The sequence below is a fragment of the Coturnix japonica genome, chromosome 6 (genome assembly GCF_001577835.2).
Source record: "Coturnix japonica isolate 7356 chromosome 6, Coturnix japonica 2.1, whole genome shotgun sequence".
In the NCBI taxonomy this organism is placed as follows: Eukaryota; Metazoa; Chordata; class Aves; order Galliformes; family Phasianidae; genus Coturnix; species Coturnix japonica.
The window spans coordinates 19627689-19643197 of record NC_029521.1 but is presented as its reverse complement, the minus strand read 5'-3'; the positions used below and the strand labels follow the sequence as shown (position 1 = coordinate 19643197).

The following is a 15509-nucleotide window of genomic DNA, read 5'->3' as shown; positions in this document are numbered from 1 at the left end:
GGCAACCTCTGTCACAGCAGGGATGTGATCTAAGGGCGGAAGAAACAAGGAGATAATGACGGCTCAATGGCAATGGCCGTGCTGCCACTACCATGAGCATTGGCCTCTGAATCTCAGGCTGCACCAAACGTATACTGTGGGGATGAGGGGCTCCAAATGGCCCTGCACCCCACCAGGGCAGGCCCGGCCAAACTCTCTTTGCTCTACAGCCACATAAGACACAAGCTGAAAGTTTTCCCTACAGTGAATTAGAAACCATCCCCTAATGTTGTGTGTTAAACGCCAGTTCATAACCTGTTCTCTTGCTATCATTTAGCTCCAAACAGCTTCCTTGAGATTGATCTCTCTTCCCCACTCGAGCTGGTGAAGCAGTGACGTTCTGTAATTGCTTTCTCTGCTGGACAAGCCAAGCTGAGCTGTCCTGGTCTCCTGTAAGGAGATGCACCAGAGCTCTGGGGTGGGCTGGGCAGCACAGTGGGCTGGGCAGCACATCCAGGTGTGAGTGCTCCTGAAGGGGCACAAGCAGTGCAGTGTCACACAGGAGGCATCACCTCCGGGACATCCATATTTACACGCTGCCAGCACTGACCTTCCAGCTCCTAATTGGATGCAGCTTGACGAGGTCACGGAGTGGAGGTAATGATGCCTGTGTCTGGGGTGGGGGAAAGGAGGTGGTGACTGCTGGGTTTCATCCCTGGCCTCGCCGCTCCCCCAGCTGTATTTCTGCTAGTCATTTGAGGAGGAGGTCCATGTGCTGTGGTACCATTCCCTCGTGCCGCTTTGTAACGTACCACGACGCGTTTCGTCCCGCACAACGAGCCCGGCCCGAAGCAGCGGGACCGAGCACGGCGCCCCCCAGCGGCGGCCGCCGGCACCGCTCACGTGCGGAGGAGGCCGCGCGGCGATGGCGCATGCGCGCGGCGGGAAGGGGCCGGCGGCGGGGCGTGTCGGGGCGTGTCGGCGCATGCGCGTGTGGCGTCGGCGGGGCGGGCGCCGAGTCGGTGTGGGCGTGTCGTGCGGCGGCGCGCGGCCCTTCCTTCCTTCCCGTCCCTGCCCCCCCGGCCGTGCCCGCCGCCGCCCCCACCCCCACCGCCCCCGCCCGCCGCCCAGAAGATGGCGAGCCCGTGCGGGCGGCAGCAGTGCTCCATCGAGAGGCGCGGCGTCCGCCACCAGCTCGATTCGTGGCGACACAAGCTCATTCACTGTGTAGGTGAGGGACGGGCGGCGCGGCGGGGAGGCCGGGCCGGGCCCCGCGGCGGCGGCGGAGTCGGCGACGGAAGGAGCGCGGGGAGCGGCGGGGCCTTGTCCTGCGGGCCCTGCCCCCTGTGCGGGCCGCCGTGCGGGAGAGCGGCGCCGGGCCGGGCCCCGCCCTTCGGCGGGAGGGAGCCGCCCGGGGGTCCTGCCCTTTTGTGCGGCCCCTGTCAGCTCCACGCCCGCTCCTCCCCGCCCGGCCCGGCCGCGGCCCCTTCAAACTTGTTTACGGGCCGGGCCGGGCCGCGCCCGCAGCCGGGGAGCGGCCGCTGTCAGTGCCCGGGAGCGGGGCGAGGCGGGGGGCGGAAAGTTGCGGGTGGGCGCGGGGAGCCGCGGCTCGGGGCTGTGTGATTGCTGCCCTCCTGCTTGTCGTTTTCTTCCTTTATTATTATCATTATTCCCCCCCCCCCCCTCTTATATTGTTTTTCCTTCTCACCAGGCACAAATTCTCGCCTTATTTTTAGCTATGCGAACACGGTGGCCGCTCGGCGTAGGTAATTTGTAACAACATTTGCAGATTCACTTTGGTTCCCTGTGCGCAGTTAAACCTCTTATTGTGGGTCAGCCCCGCATCCTGCTTCATTATCGGGGATTTAAAAGACCATTTTTGGTTCCACCCGGAGCTGTGAGTGCTGCCGTGCGGGCGCTGGGCTCCCTATGTGCCTTAGTTTGTGTGTATGGAGCTGTGAGTTAGGTGCTTGTTAACTCCAGATTAATAGAAGCGATTAGCTTGCTTGGAGCATAAAGCAATCCAAGGGCAATCCATCGCTAAGGAACGGCCTCTTTGCCTGAAGCTGTTAGGTTCTCCTTCCAACCGGTTATTGATGTCTCTAGATCCAGTTTGCAGGGGTTCGTTTTGATTCCAGCTGGTAACTTTGTCCTGTTAGGTGTATTTTGTTGGCTTCCCTGTCTGCTTGAGCTGGATTGGTTTTACTCGTGTCTCCTTTTCTCATCTCCTCTTACCTCGCTGCTGGGATCACCTGTTCTCATCCTTTCTCAGCTCCCTGCTCGCAGCATGTCGTCTCATCTTCCCCTCTGTCCTGCTGCTTTGTGCTTGGGGTTGGGAGCCTCCAGCGCTGCTGTCCTGTGGATCGGAACCTGATCAGAGAGCAGTGAGAAGGAAAGGGGGCACAGAACACTTCCAACATCCCTAATGGCAGCTCCAAAGCACAAGAATTGTCTGTTCATTATGGTGCTATTTGGGAGAGCTGAAGAAGTTGGTCATCTGCAGAGCTGAGAAAACACATTATTAAAGTTCTTAGCAGCCCTAAGTGTTCAAACCTCACATCAGTGCGCCATTCAAACACACCCTGTCCCACTTCCCTGAAGCCATTTAAATCGCCGCCTCCCAGAGGAGCTGCCTTCTCCTTTATCCCTTCCCTGCACTTAAATTTGATATACGTTTGTCTCCCTGAAAGGTTTCACTCTGGGAGTCCCTCCGTGTGCTTCCACAGAAGGTGCTGCAGGCACTGCTCAGCACGGGATTTTCTTTTTATTTCTTTTTTTTTTTTTTGGAGATAAAGTAGAAAAACATTTTTAATAAAATCAAGTCCAAAGTTTAACAGGGCTGTGGGACTTTTTATCTTGATGGCCCCGTGTCATAAATAGTTTCGGCTTCAAATTGATCAGCTTTATGAGGTCTTGGGACCTGCCCTATTCCTAGTATGGATCTTGCATAAATGCTGTGGCCGTATAAGTGTGTTAATTGTTACCTATTTTTGTTTTTGATTGTTCTTTATTCCTCCTGGGGTTACCGACCGTTTATTGCACGGATCCAGGATACCCGGATGGAATTACACTGTTATCTTAACTGCTTGCTCCAAATACATCTCTGCTGTTTTAAGTGGGTTTGGATGGTGTTCCTTGAGGCCTATGAACTGGCCTGTTAAATGTGTGACGTGTTTTTTTACCTTGGTCGTTTTTAGATGTCTTAAGAATTTCTCCCTGGGGGGGACAAGAGAGGAAGGTTAATATGGGGAGGTAAAGAATGGTAAAGTTCTTGTTCCTTCTGATACACCAACTGCTGTCTAGTTCTGATACTATATAGGGTCCTTTGAGTTAGCACCATTCCCTGTGAAGTGATTTTTTTGGCACACAACAGGGTAGTCAGAAATCGTGAAGCCCGTATTTTGAACTGGTGCGTTTGGCTATAAAACATGGCTGAAGTAATTCGCTTTTCCCTCTTGTTTCTGCAATAGGCCGCCCCTGCTGTTCTGGGGCTCCGTGACAGTTTGTCAGGACTTGAAGTTGTGCTCCCAACAGGAGCAGAAACACAGGAGGACTGAAGAACAGCTTTGCCCACAGTGAGCCATTTCAGGGGGTCTGTGCTAGCAGTGCTTACCATCTTCTTGGTGAAATAATCTGCCAGCATAGTGCTCTGACCTGGATCACTGTGTGGCCAAGCACGTACCTGTGCTAGCACAAGGATGAGGATGAGAATTTGTAGCTGATGGAGGGGAGAAGAGTGAGAGCACATAGGGAGAGATGCAGATCATCTAGAGCTGTCACGTGGTTGTGCCAGCACAGTTTTGGTGGGAGGCAGCTCAGGAAGCTGCTCTGGCTTCAGCCTCCATTCCTCAACATGCTAAGTCCCCATTTTCCTTTCTTTGTGGCAGGGGAAGAGGTAGCTGCTGGATTACATGGCACTGGAGAAGGGGTTTCTCAGCTCATAGGGTGCTGAGCAGCATCTCGATGCCCTCTTAGTATTTTGATTCTAGAGACACGATATACCAGCTGTTAAGTGCTTGATGCTGACATACCTGCTCTCTGGTCCAACCCTGAGTGTTGGTGTCTCTCTCAGTGCCCAAAAGCAGATGCCTGGATGCGAATGTATGTTGTGCTTTTTCATCTTTTTGGTGTTTGTGTGTCTGTTTCTCTCCCAGCCTCCAGTCACTCGCTGTTCAGGCACTTGCTGAATTGGAAATGGTTGGTGAGGTCACATCACTAAGGAGCAGGGAGTTTGATGGCAGAGAGAACCCACAGATTCCTGAAACCCTCCTGACAGCTTTCAGGCAGGCAGTAATGGCATTGCAGCGCTGTGTGGTTACTAGAGTGATAGTCTCAGGTATTCACATGCATTTCTACCAGCCGGTGATGCTTGGCCCTTTGTTAAATATTAGCTGTACTCCTAGAGACGCCCTGACTGAATTACAGCTTGTGCTGGGGGGAGGGAGGAAGGGAATGTGCTGGTTCTCCTTAGCTGTGATGTTAGTTCGCGTAACAAAATGATCCAAAAGGAAAATGCGCAGCATCCGTGTTCGTTTTCCAACCATCTTGAACTCTGTTAGTGCTTCATTGAGAGATTACTTCATCTTATTTTGACAGCTTATGAGTAAAATCAGCTGAACCATTTCCATTTAGTTCTTTCAGTCACTGCCGCTGACATCCTGCAAGTACCTGAGTGCTGCCTGCTCCTGAACACCCGTTTGTAGCCTTCCAGGGCCAAGGGTGAAAGCGTGGACTCTATGGAGGAAATATGATGTATCAGGAAGTATTAGAAGTTAATATTAATCAAGTGAAGGTGTATAACAGGGAATAATTCAGAAATCTTTATTGCATTTCCTTATCTTGATGAGTGGTTGGGTTACTTCCAGCCAGTATTATAGCTGATAGAAACTGGCTGCAGCTTCCAAATTACGGAGCAGTTAGCCCCATTATCTCACTGGTTTAGAAGCAGGCTTGGAGCTGCAGGTCTTTAGCATAGCTCTAGTTCAAAGGGCAGGCTGTATTTCTTTGATCCAAAATAAGAAAGGTTATTATAACCCTGATGGTGATGGAAAATAGCAATAAAAACAAGTTAGCAGGAATTGGGCTGAAGTGAAAGTTTAAATATAGAGCTGATCTACACTGTTATCTGTCTCCATGCCCACAGCAAATGTGCAAGTGGTGCCGTTTGCCTCATCTCAACCTGCATGTAGCGTCGCTGCAGCTTGTGGCAATTTGTGTTAATATAAATCTGTTGTACAGAAAGTTTGCGGTGTAGTAGCTAACGGCTCGTGTAAGAAGATCTGCTCTGTGCACGTTTTTGCCTATTTGCAGTAGGAATGCAGGCATGGAGAATTACTTTTATGACAGTTATGCCAGGAAAAAAATATTGAGGCAGCTGTCACTTAAAAATCAGAATCTTTAGTTATAAGGAACGAAATTTACAGCTTGGTATTTAGCTTTACTTTAAATGTGCAGGGAAGGATGGTGTGCATCTGAGAAGGTGAACTGCGGGGGATGAATGTAGATCTGTTTCAGATATCGCTTCTGATTCTCCACAAATCACGTTTACCCTCATTTTTCTATTTGTGAATGCAGAGGAGCTTCTGCTCTGGTAGGGACAGGACCGACCAAACTAAAGGATACTCAAGAGATCTTGATGGTTGCTTTGTGTGGTGCCATCTTGCGTTCTTCTGCTCGCTGTCAGATGAAATTTTGGCCGAGGCCAAATGACTGGCTTTGTTTGGGGTTTTAATGGACACCTGTTTAAATTTGTGCAAAGTAATAACCATCACTGCAAGGTGGGAGGTTTCCTTCTTTAGACACGGACATCCTGCAGGAAGTACGGGCTCTTTTGCTTAATTTTTAACTAAGAACTTACGGTGCTCAGAGTCCATCCACGCTGAATAGATCTCAAAATGAATTACGGTACTTACAGCAAAACCAGTCCAAATCCATCTCGATGACATCTTTGTAGGACAAACACATCTACAGATGAGCAGTTTTGGGTTAGAAGCACCATTTAAGAAGATCAGCCGTAGGACTGTTCAAATTTTTTATGCCCCTTCTGCCATATACCGAGGTTATACTTCTGTACGCAGCAGTATTTGAGTTTACAGCTGCACTTTCATTAAGGATGGGTGATATGAAATCCTCGTTTGCTGACGTGTCTAAATCCTTATCACGTAGCTCTTAAATGTCTTAATGCTCTGCCATCTTAGGCTGTCTTACATCCAGACAAGTCTTGTATGCAGTTTTTGTCTGAGAACCTGTGCTCTTTTGTTGCTAGTGAAACATAGCGAAGAGAATACTCCCTTACAGTCTGTTTAGGCACAGTTTTAGGAGGACAGGCTTGTCGTAGGGTCAGCGAGAGGTAGCTGTCTCATGCTGATAGGGGTAGAAACGATATGGCTATAGTATTTCACGGGGGACTTTCCAGTCTTCTACCTTGCCCTCCTGTGCACGTATATTCTCACCATTAAGAGTATGAAGCTGTGGTTCTAGAAGGTTTGTGCATGGATGCTTTAGTTCTCTGAGAAATTCAAGGCTTACAGAGATGTCTGAGGACAGGTCAGAGGAGTTTGTCTGGACCAATCCAGGCTCTTATCTCTTGCCATGGCAGTGCTTCACTGAACAGAAGGCTCTGCAGAACCAGCCATCTTCTGGTGCTACGGGGTGACCTGAATCATCTTGCTTAGGTGTGAGGTGAGCACTGAGCTCATCTGAAGCACTGTATGGAGTCACATCCATAGGGTGAAGGGGAGGGAGCAGGACACCGGACAGTCTCTTCCAATGACAGTCAGTTCTTGAGTTGTGCTCTTCTGTCTTTTAATGACACTACAGACTGTGGTTATATTTGCCAGCTCAAATAGTACCCTTGTAATGCACATCTCTATGTGGCCCCTAGTGAATCAGTGCCCCAACTGCACCTGGCTGGGAAGCAATTGATATATATATATATTTAATTCTGTGCCACGACATTGCAGGGGATGGAGAAGCAGAGGGTGATGTGTGACATCAGTTCAACAGCCCTAACCCATGTACAAGTCTTAAGTTGTCTTTCATTGAGTAGGTGCTAATTTATACATGCATTAAGTTCACTTGTGTGAAGCAGTTTCCTTGGTTCTCTCTTTCTTCAAAGCTCTGTGTCTCATACCATGCTCACTCTCTAATCATGTGGGCTTAGCTTTCCCAACCATGCTGGCTGCTCTTGTCCAATATGTCCATTAATAAGTTACAGCTTTCCACCATCTCTCCCCAGGGTCTCTGCAGGCTTTTGGGGATCCTTAGAACTCCTGAAAAATCCATTTGGCCTCAGTATCTTCTCAGAAATGTGAGAGCTTCAGCTTTTCTTTTTCTCTTGAAGGAAGTTGTAATCATTTTGTGTTGTTGTCATTGTATGATTTGTGATTCTGCTTGTCCTCAGAGCATTTATCTCTCACCTCACATTTACTTTGTTTTCCATGCTGTGCAGCAGTAGCACGTGCTCTTTTAGGGTGAGTTGACAGGAACTCAGCTCTCAAAGCTGAGTAGGAGATTGAAGTTACTCTTCAATGCTGCCTGCCCATTGAGATGAGGTGGAGGTTATGGTGTTTCAGCATTTCTGCAGGACGTCACTTCCTGTGTTGTAAAACTGCTGTTAGATGCATCCATTTAATTTTTCCACTTCCTTTAAGGAGAGAAGATGGTAATCCTGTTGCATTTTCTAGAAGCGGCTGCAAAGTGGCTGCACTGGGAAGACTTGCAGGGAGACAAAGGATGCTCCTTATGCCCTGAGGACCATGATATTTTATGGAAGGGAGAAGGGGGAGAAAAGACGACTGGACAAGAGCCTAGTATTCGTTAACAAAGGAAGCTTTCAGAAGCTGAATCCAGCAGTGTGGAAAGATAGCAGAGGCTACCAGGCAATCTCTTAACTCTTGAGTTGAGTTTACTAATGAAAAATTTCCTGGTTCTCTTTGAACTTTTTTCTTTAATACATAATGTGTACAATATTCAATATCTGCCTGGAGAATTACACAGGTCAGTCTGTGCACAGTGACCTTCCTCCCACCTCAGCTGCTGTTGGAGTTGAGTGGTAGTGGTCGTGTTTCGGAAGTGGAGTAACTGGCAGAGTAAGAAGAGGAACAGGTCATGGAGCTGCAGAGTTGTTCACTTCTCTATTTCTTCTTTTCTTTGGTTACGTTAACAAAAGGATGTGAAAGTTCCACCCCGCAGCCTGCAGTTCCCCACACTGCTCCTTCCACAGTGCTGATGCTCTTCACGTCGTGGTGTCGGGGTCAGTTGTGCTCAGCAGCTTGCTGTTTGGCTCCCACTGGAACACAGACAGCACCTAACTGCATTACCTGTGTAACACAACCCGACATCAGCCTCCTGCCTTGCAAGGACAGGCTAGTCCTGCAGCTGTTCAACTTTCCATAGCAATTCATGTGCAAAAGCCCTCTTGTGTACTCTGCCTGTGCTTAATGAACCAGCAACTGTTTGGGTCAGTTTTGTTGTGGGGTAGCCTCAGATGAGCAAGCTGCATGTGCACTTCAGCCTTGTGTCTTGTGGCCAGAAGCCCCTTTTGGGCTTGTGTTTTGTAGGCTTGCACTTGAGACATATGTGTTGCAATGTGCAAAATGGATTGTGATTAGGTCTTAATAGCTTTGTTTAAATGCCACCAGCAAATGGGCTTGCTTGGCTTTGGCCTTCTTCTGGATGCATCCATTTCTTTGTTTGCTGTTTTGTCCTATTCACGAACAAGTGGGAGGTAGGCAAGGATTATTGCAGACTTTGTTTCAGGTTTGGTTCCCTTCTAGGTTAGGTTTTAGAATAGTGGCAAAAGTGATGAAAGCTGCTTTATTGGTGGTATTTTATTGTGGCCTCTTGAAGCATCTCTGAGAATGTGCTGTTGGATCAGTTGAGTGAAGAACTATTTTTGCAGAGGTCAGTACGTAATAACTTCCATTTTACTCTGCAAAACCAAGAGAATAGAAGTGCATGGAAATGTCTTTACTTTTTGACCTTAAGGAAACTTAAAATCAATCTTTTTAAAGCAGTGCTTCCATTTACATCCTTTAGAAAAGGAGGAGCGTATCTGCCTCATCCCTTTCCACTGAATATTTTAAGGTGATTAGTGGAATTTAAATGTATGTGTGTGTGATACTGTAATATCTCTTGGGACTTCTCGGTCTTTTGTTTGTCTTTTTGAATAAAAAAGGGGCCCTCTGCTAGAACTGGCTTCTGAAACAAACAGTGACAGAAACTTCCTTTCAAAGAAGCATCTACGGTGGTTTCTTTTGCTTGTAGTTTCTCAGTCTAATCGATCTCGCTGCTAAGGAAGGGAAGTGCCCTTTGCTGGCTGTAAATGCCCATTGGAAAAGTTGTTCTCGTCTTCAGCACGAGTTGGAATGTTTCACTTACCTCCATGGTTATCATTCATCTGTAGCTTCTATAACAAAATTATAACAACTAGAGTACAGGCATTGGTATTGCTCACTAAATGCTTATGTACTGCCTGCAGTCTTTTTTCCTTTTACTTCCCTGCCCTCATTGTCATCCTGTGCATTCATACAGCGCTAAAATGTGTCTTCTGGCACTGTGTGCTGTTAAGAGGACCCAGTTCTGGTGTCTTCCAGGAGTATTTTTGTACACCCTTCACAAAATCTGTGCCCTCTGCAGTTTTCCTGGAGTGATACGTGGTGATCTGGGAGCGGGTAACTTCAGTGCTCTGTTGAGACAGGCCTTGCTGAGGTCTTTTGGGCACGCACGCTTGGATTCAGCAGGAATGCTGTCGAGAGAGCTTTGTTTTGCCAGAGCTCTGTGAGGTTGGTGATTTTAAACCTGGAGCTGGCAAGAAGCAGCTGTGGGAAAACAACCCTATTGCCTGTAGTGTAAGTTGTGTGGGGTCTTCATGTTTTTCAGGAGCCCATGGTTAGAAAATAACTTCTAAATGATTTGTAAATAAGGGCTGCTTTCTTTTCCGAAGTGGCTGTAGGTGTTGGAGTATGAGATGATAGTTGGTCATCTGTTAGATTAGGATTGAACTTCCTTTCCTTTCTCTTCTCGTACCTTGCTATTTTGAAGCCAGTTTTAACCAAAAGTGGATATCGCTAAACTGGCTTATCCCGGAAAAGCTCAGATTGAAAGCTAACTTCTGGAGAAAGGTTAGAATGGGATTATGTAGGTCTGTCTAAGCGCAACACTGCCTATAATCAAGGCTTCTGTATTTTTCCCCTTTCAAGAGCTGTGCTGTGAAAGCCAAACTGCTACAGAATCGGAAGAGTTCATTAGTACTCCTCCCTGGCAAGGCTGTGAATGAGATGTTGAGTACATGGGCTCCAGTGTCTGCTGATGTCAGTGCCGCACGTTGGCAGATAGTCAGAAGCAAAAGATAAACTGCCTTTCTGGTCTCAAGAAGGGTGACTGATTTATTTTAATGAGTAAAGGGTGCCAGAAGCACGGTGAGGACAGTAAGCTGTTTGGTAATCCCCACGTGCGTTGCTCTTCTGGGTACCAAAGCCCAAGTAGCCCATCCTGTCCTCCTGCAGCTCACTTTATTTTACTGGAACCGTGGCTGAGCTCACAGACCGAGTGCAATAACAGTACAAATATAGAGTTCAGAGGTTACTCCGTTCAACAAGTTACTCAGTTTCAAATTAGATTAAAAAATGACTTTGTAAGTCAAAGATGTTGCAGAATGGTAGTCCATCCTGCCATGGAGGCTCCTCGCCTGTAGCAAACAGATCGGTTTTTGTTCCTAAATCATCTGTTTGCCTGTGACTAATCTTGAATACATGTCTTCCTGCTGCTTGTACTTTGAACTCAATTCAGTGCTTCCAAATGAGAAGAGCACATAGGACTTGCAATTTTTTCTATGCCAGGTAGCCCAGGGACTCCTGCGTTAGGAAATGCCTTATGCAGCTTGTGTGTAGTGGGTGATGGAGGGGAAGGCATGCAGGAAGAAGTCAATCACAGCTTTGTTGGTCTATACTTACTGACATGTTGATGAACTTTAGCAGCTAAATGCACTTGTGATGACACCTCACAAACTTCGGAAAGTAAGCAGTTATATTTGGAAACTTTTCATTTGGATTTTTCGGCACTGAAACTACTAAACCTACTTAAAAAAAGGAAAGTCTTTGTGAAAATGTTAGCTCCTGAGAAACCAGCCTCTCCTTCTTTCATGCTTGTGGGTGTTTCAGCATCCTAACCCTACAACCAGCTCAAGGTCCTCTCCTTTCTCTCTTTCATCCGGTACTGAAACTCAGAGGGCTTTGCTTTGTTGTAAGGGAAGAAGAGAAATAGTTCTTTCATACTCAGTCTCAGGGAAGAGGTGAGTGATTTCCCTGATCTCATCTTTAGAGCAGACAGGTCTTAGCTCTCAGCATGCCGTGGTGCTGCTTAGGAGGGTTTTGATGGTTCCATCTAAGCAGCACACAGAGCTAATTGCAGAGCTGGTTTCTACTGGCAGGCTTACAGGGTTAAGAGCGTTGAATTTATAGCGTAGTTGTGAGATTCTGTTTGTTGAGGCAGAGCTTTCTTTTAAAAATGATTCTTGTTCTGAACGCTGTGATTTGCTGCCCCTTACTTTTGCCCATGCAGTTGTACCTGGCTCTGTTTGTAAACCGGGTCTGAAGTGCCTCTGAGCTGCCAGCCCTTCCTTTGCAGGGGCTGCGGGAGGGCACAGGTACCTGCTGGAGCTTGGCTGGTGGGTGAGCTGTCATGGGCAGGGATCCCTTCCTCGAGGCAGGAACAGTCTCACTGCTGGCAGTCCATGCTCAGCGTGGTGTTAGGAGCAAAAGCAGATTTGGTTGATCTTGGGCATGTGATCTTTCACTCAGAGTGGCCTCGCTGAAGTCATAAGCTGGCTCTAATTTTTGGAAATACCATGTAGAATGCTTGTCTGCAGCCTTTGGATCTCCTTGGTGATGCATTCTTTCACTCAGGTGGCTCCTCCCCTTGAGCTTGGTGCGAGGAGAGGAGGATGAGGGCTCTGAGGTCACAGGCGTCAGAGCCTTGGGGTGTCCCAGCAGTTCTTCCTCTAGGAACCAGTGAAGGAAAGTGAATAGTTCTCTAAAACTAGGTCTCCTTTGGAAATCTGGGTCTAGCATAAGTGAGGGTCAGGCTTCACAAAGAATGCTGTTAGAACAGGAGATGATAAATGTTACTAGCTGTATAATGACTTGGTTTGGTTGCATCCACTGAAGAAGGACAAAGGTGCATCTGGGACGAAAATCAGAAATTGTTGTTGTTTTGCTTTGGGAATAAGTGGGCTGCGAGTACCATGTGAAATGGGATGGTTAGTTTAGCTGGGAGCTTTGTCTGTGAAACCCAGTAAAAAAGAAAGAGAGGTCAGCCAGAGCAGCAAAACATCTTTTTCAGCAAAATCGAGCTTAAAATAGGTGTTTCCAGCAGTGGTTTGTTTGTTTGTTTTTTGGGGGGTCGGGAGATGGGGTGGGATGGGGCTGAGCATAACCAAATGCAGAGGGGAAATCAGCGCTGTTTCATTTGGAGGTAGCAGAACCACTGACTAAATGCTGACAGTCCTTCCAATGAAGCATTTTTGAGAGGTGGACAGAATCGCTCGTGTTTTGGTGGTAGTGGATTTAGGTAAGTACCCGCTGTCCTCCTGGAAGCACATTCTTCTGAAGCCTGTGCTTATTGGAGCTGTAGCATAAAGCTGAGGGGAGAGGCTGCTGAGGGAGGGTAGGCAGGTGCTGTGGTTTGTGCTACGTTGATGTTCTCTGGTTTTAGCTTAGAAAGCCTAATAGAGATTATTCAGAAAAAAGCTATTGTAAAATGTGGTTGTCCTTGGTTGGTGAGTTATGGTTAGGACAGCACAGAGCTGCATCAGAAAGCCTTTATTTTTGGAAAAACTACATCAGAAAATGGTCCTTGAGAATACTTGATAGAACACGGTGTTGGCTGTTGAGCCAGAAGCTGTTCTTTTTCCAAACCAAACAGAATGCTATCTTTTTTTTTAACTGGATTATGTTACAGTAATAAAAACAGCTCTGGAGAAAGTTACATTTCAGAGAATGATTTCATTCCTTTTCAGAGAAATCTCTGTTTTAGTGGAAAATATCAACGTTTATTGGACATTGAGGTTAAGATGCATCAATTTGAATCAGTATCTGTAGAAGATGCTACAAGAATTCAGTGTACATTTTTAAGAGAAGGAAAGGGATGTGTCTGAGTCACCTTACACCAGAGCAACTACAGTAATGCATTGCAGCATGACTTTGAGGAGACTGCAAGTCCAACTGCAGCCGTTGCTGAAGTGTGAATTTGTGTTGAGTTCATATTATGTGCAGGTTTGGGCAGTAACTTGGGCGCTCGTTTCTGATAAAGAGCAATGTTTATGTTGCTTAACCTCCCACATTGCTCGTGAAGGTTACAGGTGTTTAATGGTGATCAGTATAGAAAATCGTTCAGGAAAAGCCTTTGTCCTGTGTCAGGAAAATAGAAAGTGTCCAGGCAATGTGTGACAGAAGCAGATTTTCCCGTGACAACAATTTGTGGTACTGATCCCTGAGCCACCTTGTCGTATTGCCTTGCAAATGCAAGATGAGTGAGCAGCCAGGGGTGGAGAGGATGAGTGGGATCAGCCCTGTCAGCGGAGAGGTGGATTTATTGTGGATTAAAGTGCCAGGTAGTCAGTAATAGTAGCTTCGTGACATTGAAGACGTTGCAGAGTTCCTCATAGCGGTAGCCTTCAGTTAGCAGTGATCCATCTTCTTGGAACTTTAGTTTAGTGAGCTGTGGAATGTTGAGTGGTCTTACTGTGCTTTTCGTAGTTCACTTACACAGGGTATTTTGTACACACGTGTTTTGCTGCTGTTGTGGTTTTTTTTCCCCTTCCTTTAAAGCTCTTGAGTTGGACAAACCTCATTTTGCACCCAATGCTGCCTTGCCTAGTTCATATGCCTCCAATTGCAGTACATCTCCAGCAAGTAGATAAATCTTTAATCCAGTGTGTTGATTTTAATAATGTTGATAGTATCAGTTTCTCTATAATTTTCTATAATGAAGACATTGGGATCATCATTACCCGTTGTCAACAAAAAGTAGCTTCCAGAGATCGAATCAGATGAATCTCACTATCTTTATGCCCTCCTGTAGGGATCTCATAAGAATTTCTTGATCCTAATTCTTACAGAATAATGGTAATCTTCACTCTAACCCCAAAGTAGGATAATTAACGTACTTCTGGATGTTCGTGTTGGCTTAATCCATTAAGATAAGGGTTTTGTTTACCTGTTTGGGTCATCCGCACTTTTAGTCTCTACAGAAATAAGAGCAATCGTGCACCTTTTTCCTTACATACAAGTTGGAAAGATGGGTTAGTGTTTCTTAGTTCTTACCATCACACCACAAGCAGAAGCTGTAGGATGCTATAGGATGCCATAGGATGGCTTACCTCAGAAATCACTTAGCTTAGCAGTTGTCAGGAGGAGGCAGGAGGGAAAGCCTTCAGTCTCCTGTTTGGATGTGATGATGGTGTGCAAACTGAAGCATAAGTCACTGTGCTGGAGCTTGTTCTAAGAGGCAGCAACATGATAGGCAGAAATACTGCTTCTATTGAAAGGGGCTGGGTTTTTTGTTCTTTTCCTTTATTTTTTCCTTCCTTTCTGGTTTCGATCTGTGGATTGCCCTGGGTATAAAGCGTTTGGTTCTTCACTGAAACCTTGTTACTGAGGGTAACAAGTCCTGCAGAATTACTCTGTTCTGTTTATTTGGGAATAAAGTAGAATAAATGTTTCACAGTTCATGCCTGGAAGCCTTCCTGAAGAGCAAAGGCTCGACAGTCCTCAGAGATACACACTGGTTACTTAACCAGCCGCATTTGAACTTAGGAGGTGCAGGGGAGAAGGAAGGCCCTTGAAGGCCATCAGCAGAGGTGAAAAGAGATGGCTGCCTTTAGCTTGACCCTACAGCTGGGTGGAGCGGGCATCCGCTGCCACAGACGAGTGGAAATCCTTGTTCTCAGAGAAGTAACTTGAGGGCTGAAGTGGAGGGTGAAAGGTTTTAATTCTCTTCTTGCAAACGGTTGAACGAGCTGTTTAGGTTTCTTTGCTCGGGGACCACATGAATAAATCTGAACAATGCAAGGTTGAGTTGCACCTGTAAAAATGGATTCATTTTGTTAGCTTCCTCCTGTTCCTGCACAAAGCCTCACGCAGCAGAAGTACTGGAAAAACCTGCTGCGTAGGCTTATGCTAACCGTATGTTAACTTTGCTTAAAAAAAATTAAACCCTACCTCCTGCAGAACTTGATTTGCCATTGAGAAGAGCTTTCCACTTGCTGGGAGTGAAGGGGAATTTTTCAGTCCCTGGCAATTGTGTTAGGAAATGGCTATTGTTACCGACTCAAAAGACTGTAGAAAGAACTTTAATTTCCCTGCTCTGTTTGATGCTTCTGCAACTCCAAACTGTTTTTCATTGCAAATGTTCGGCTGACTGTCCGCTGTTGCTGCTTCTAGGTTTCTTTCGTTTTACTCTTTCTTCCTGTACCCCCCATGTTTCCTCTCCATTGAGTGTTTGAAGTTATTTTTTGTGAGATTTTTGTT

The 15509-nt window shown here is 46.7% G+C and overlaps 1 protein-coding gene across 1 annotated transcript in view; it reads left to right on the top strand.

Moving 5' to 3' along the window:
- Positions 1-1043: 1043 nt before the first annotated feature.
- LOC107316044 (ligand-dependent corepressor) overlaps positions 1044-15509 on the top strand; it is a 53854-nt gene continuing 39388 nt past the window's right edge. Inside the window, exon 1 of the mRNA XM_015867120.2 lies at positions 1044-1210. Coding sequence (XP_015722606.1) covers positions 1114-1210 — 97 coding nt within the window. The 5' untranslated portion in view covers positions 1044-1113. The remainder of the gene's footprint in view (positions 1211-15509) is intronic.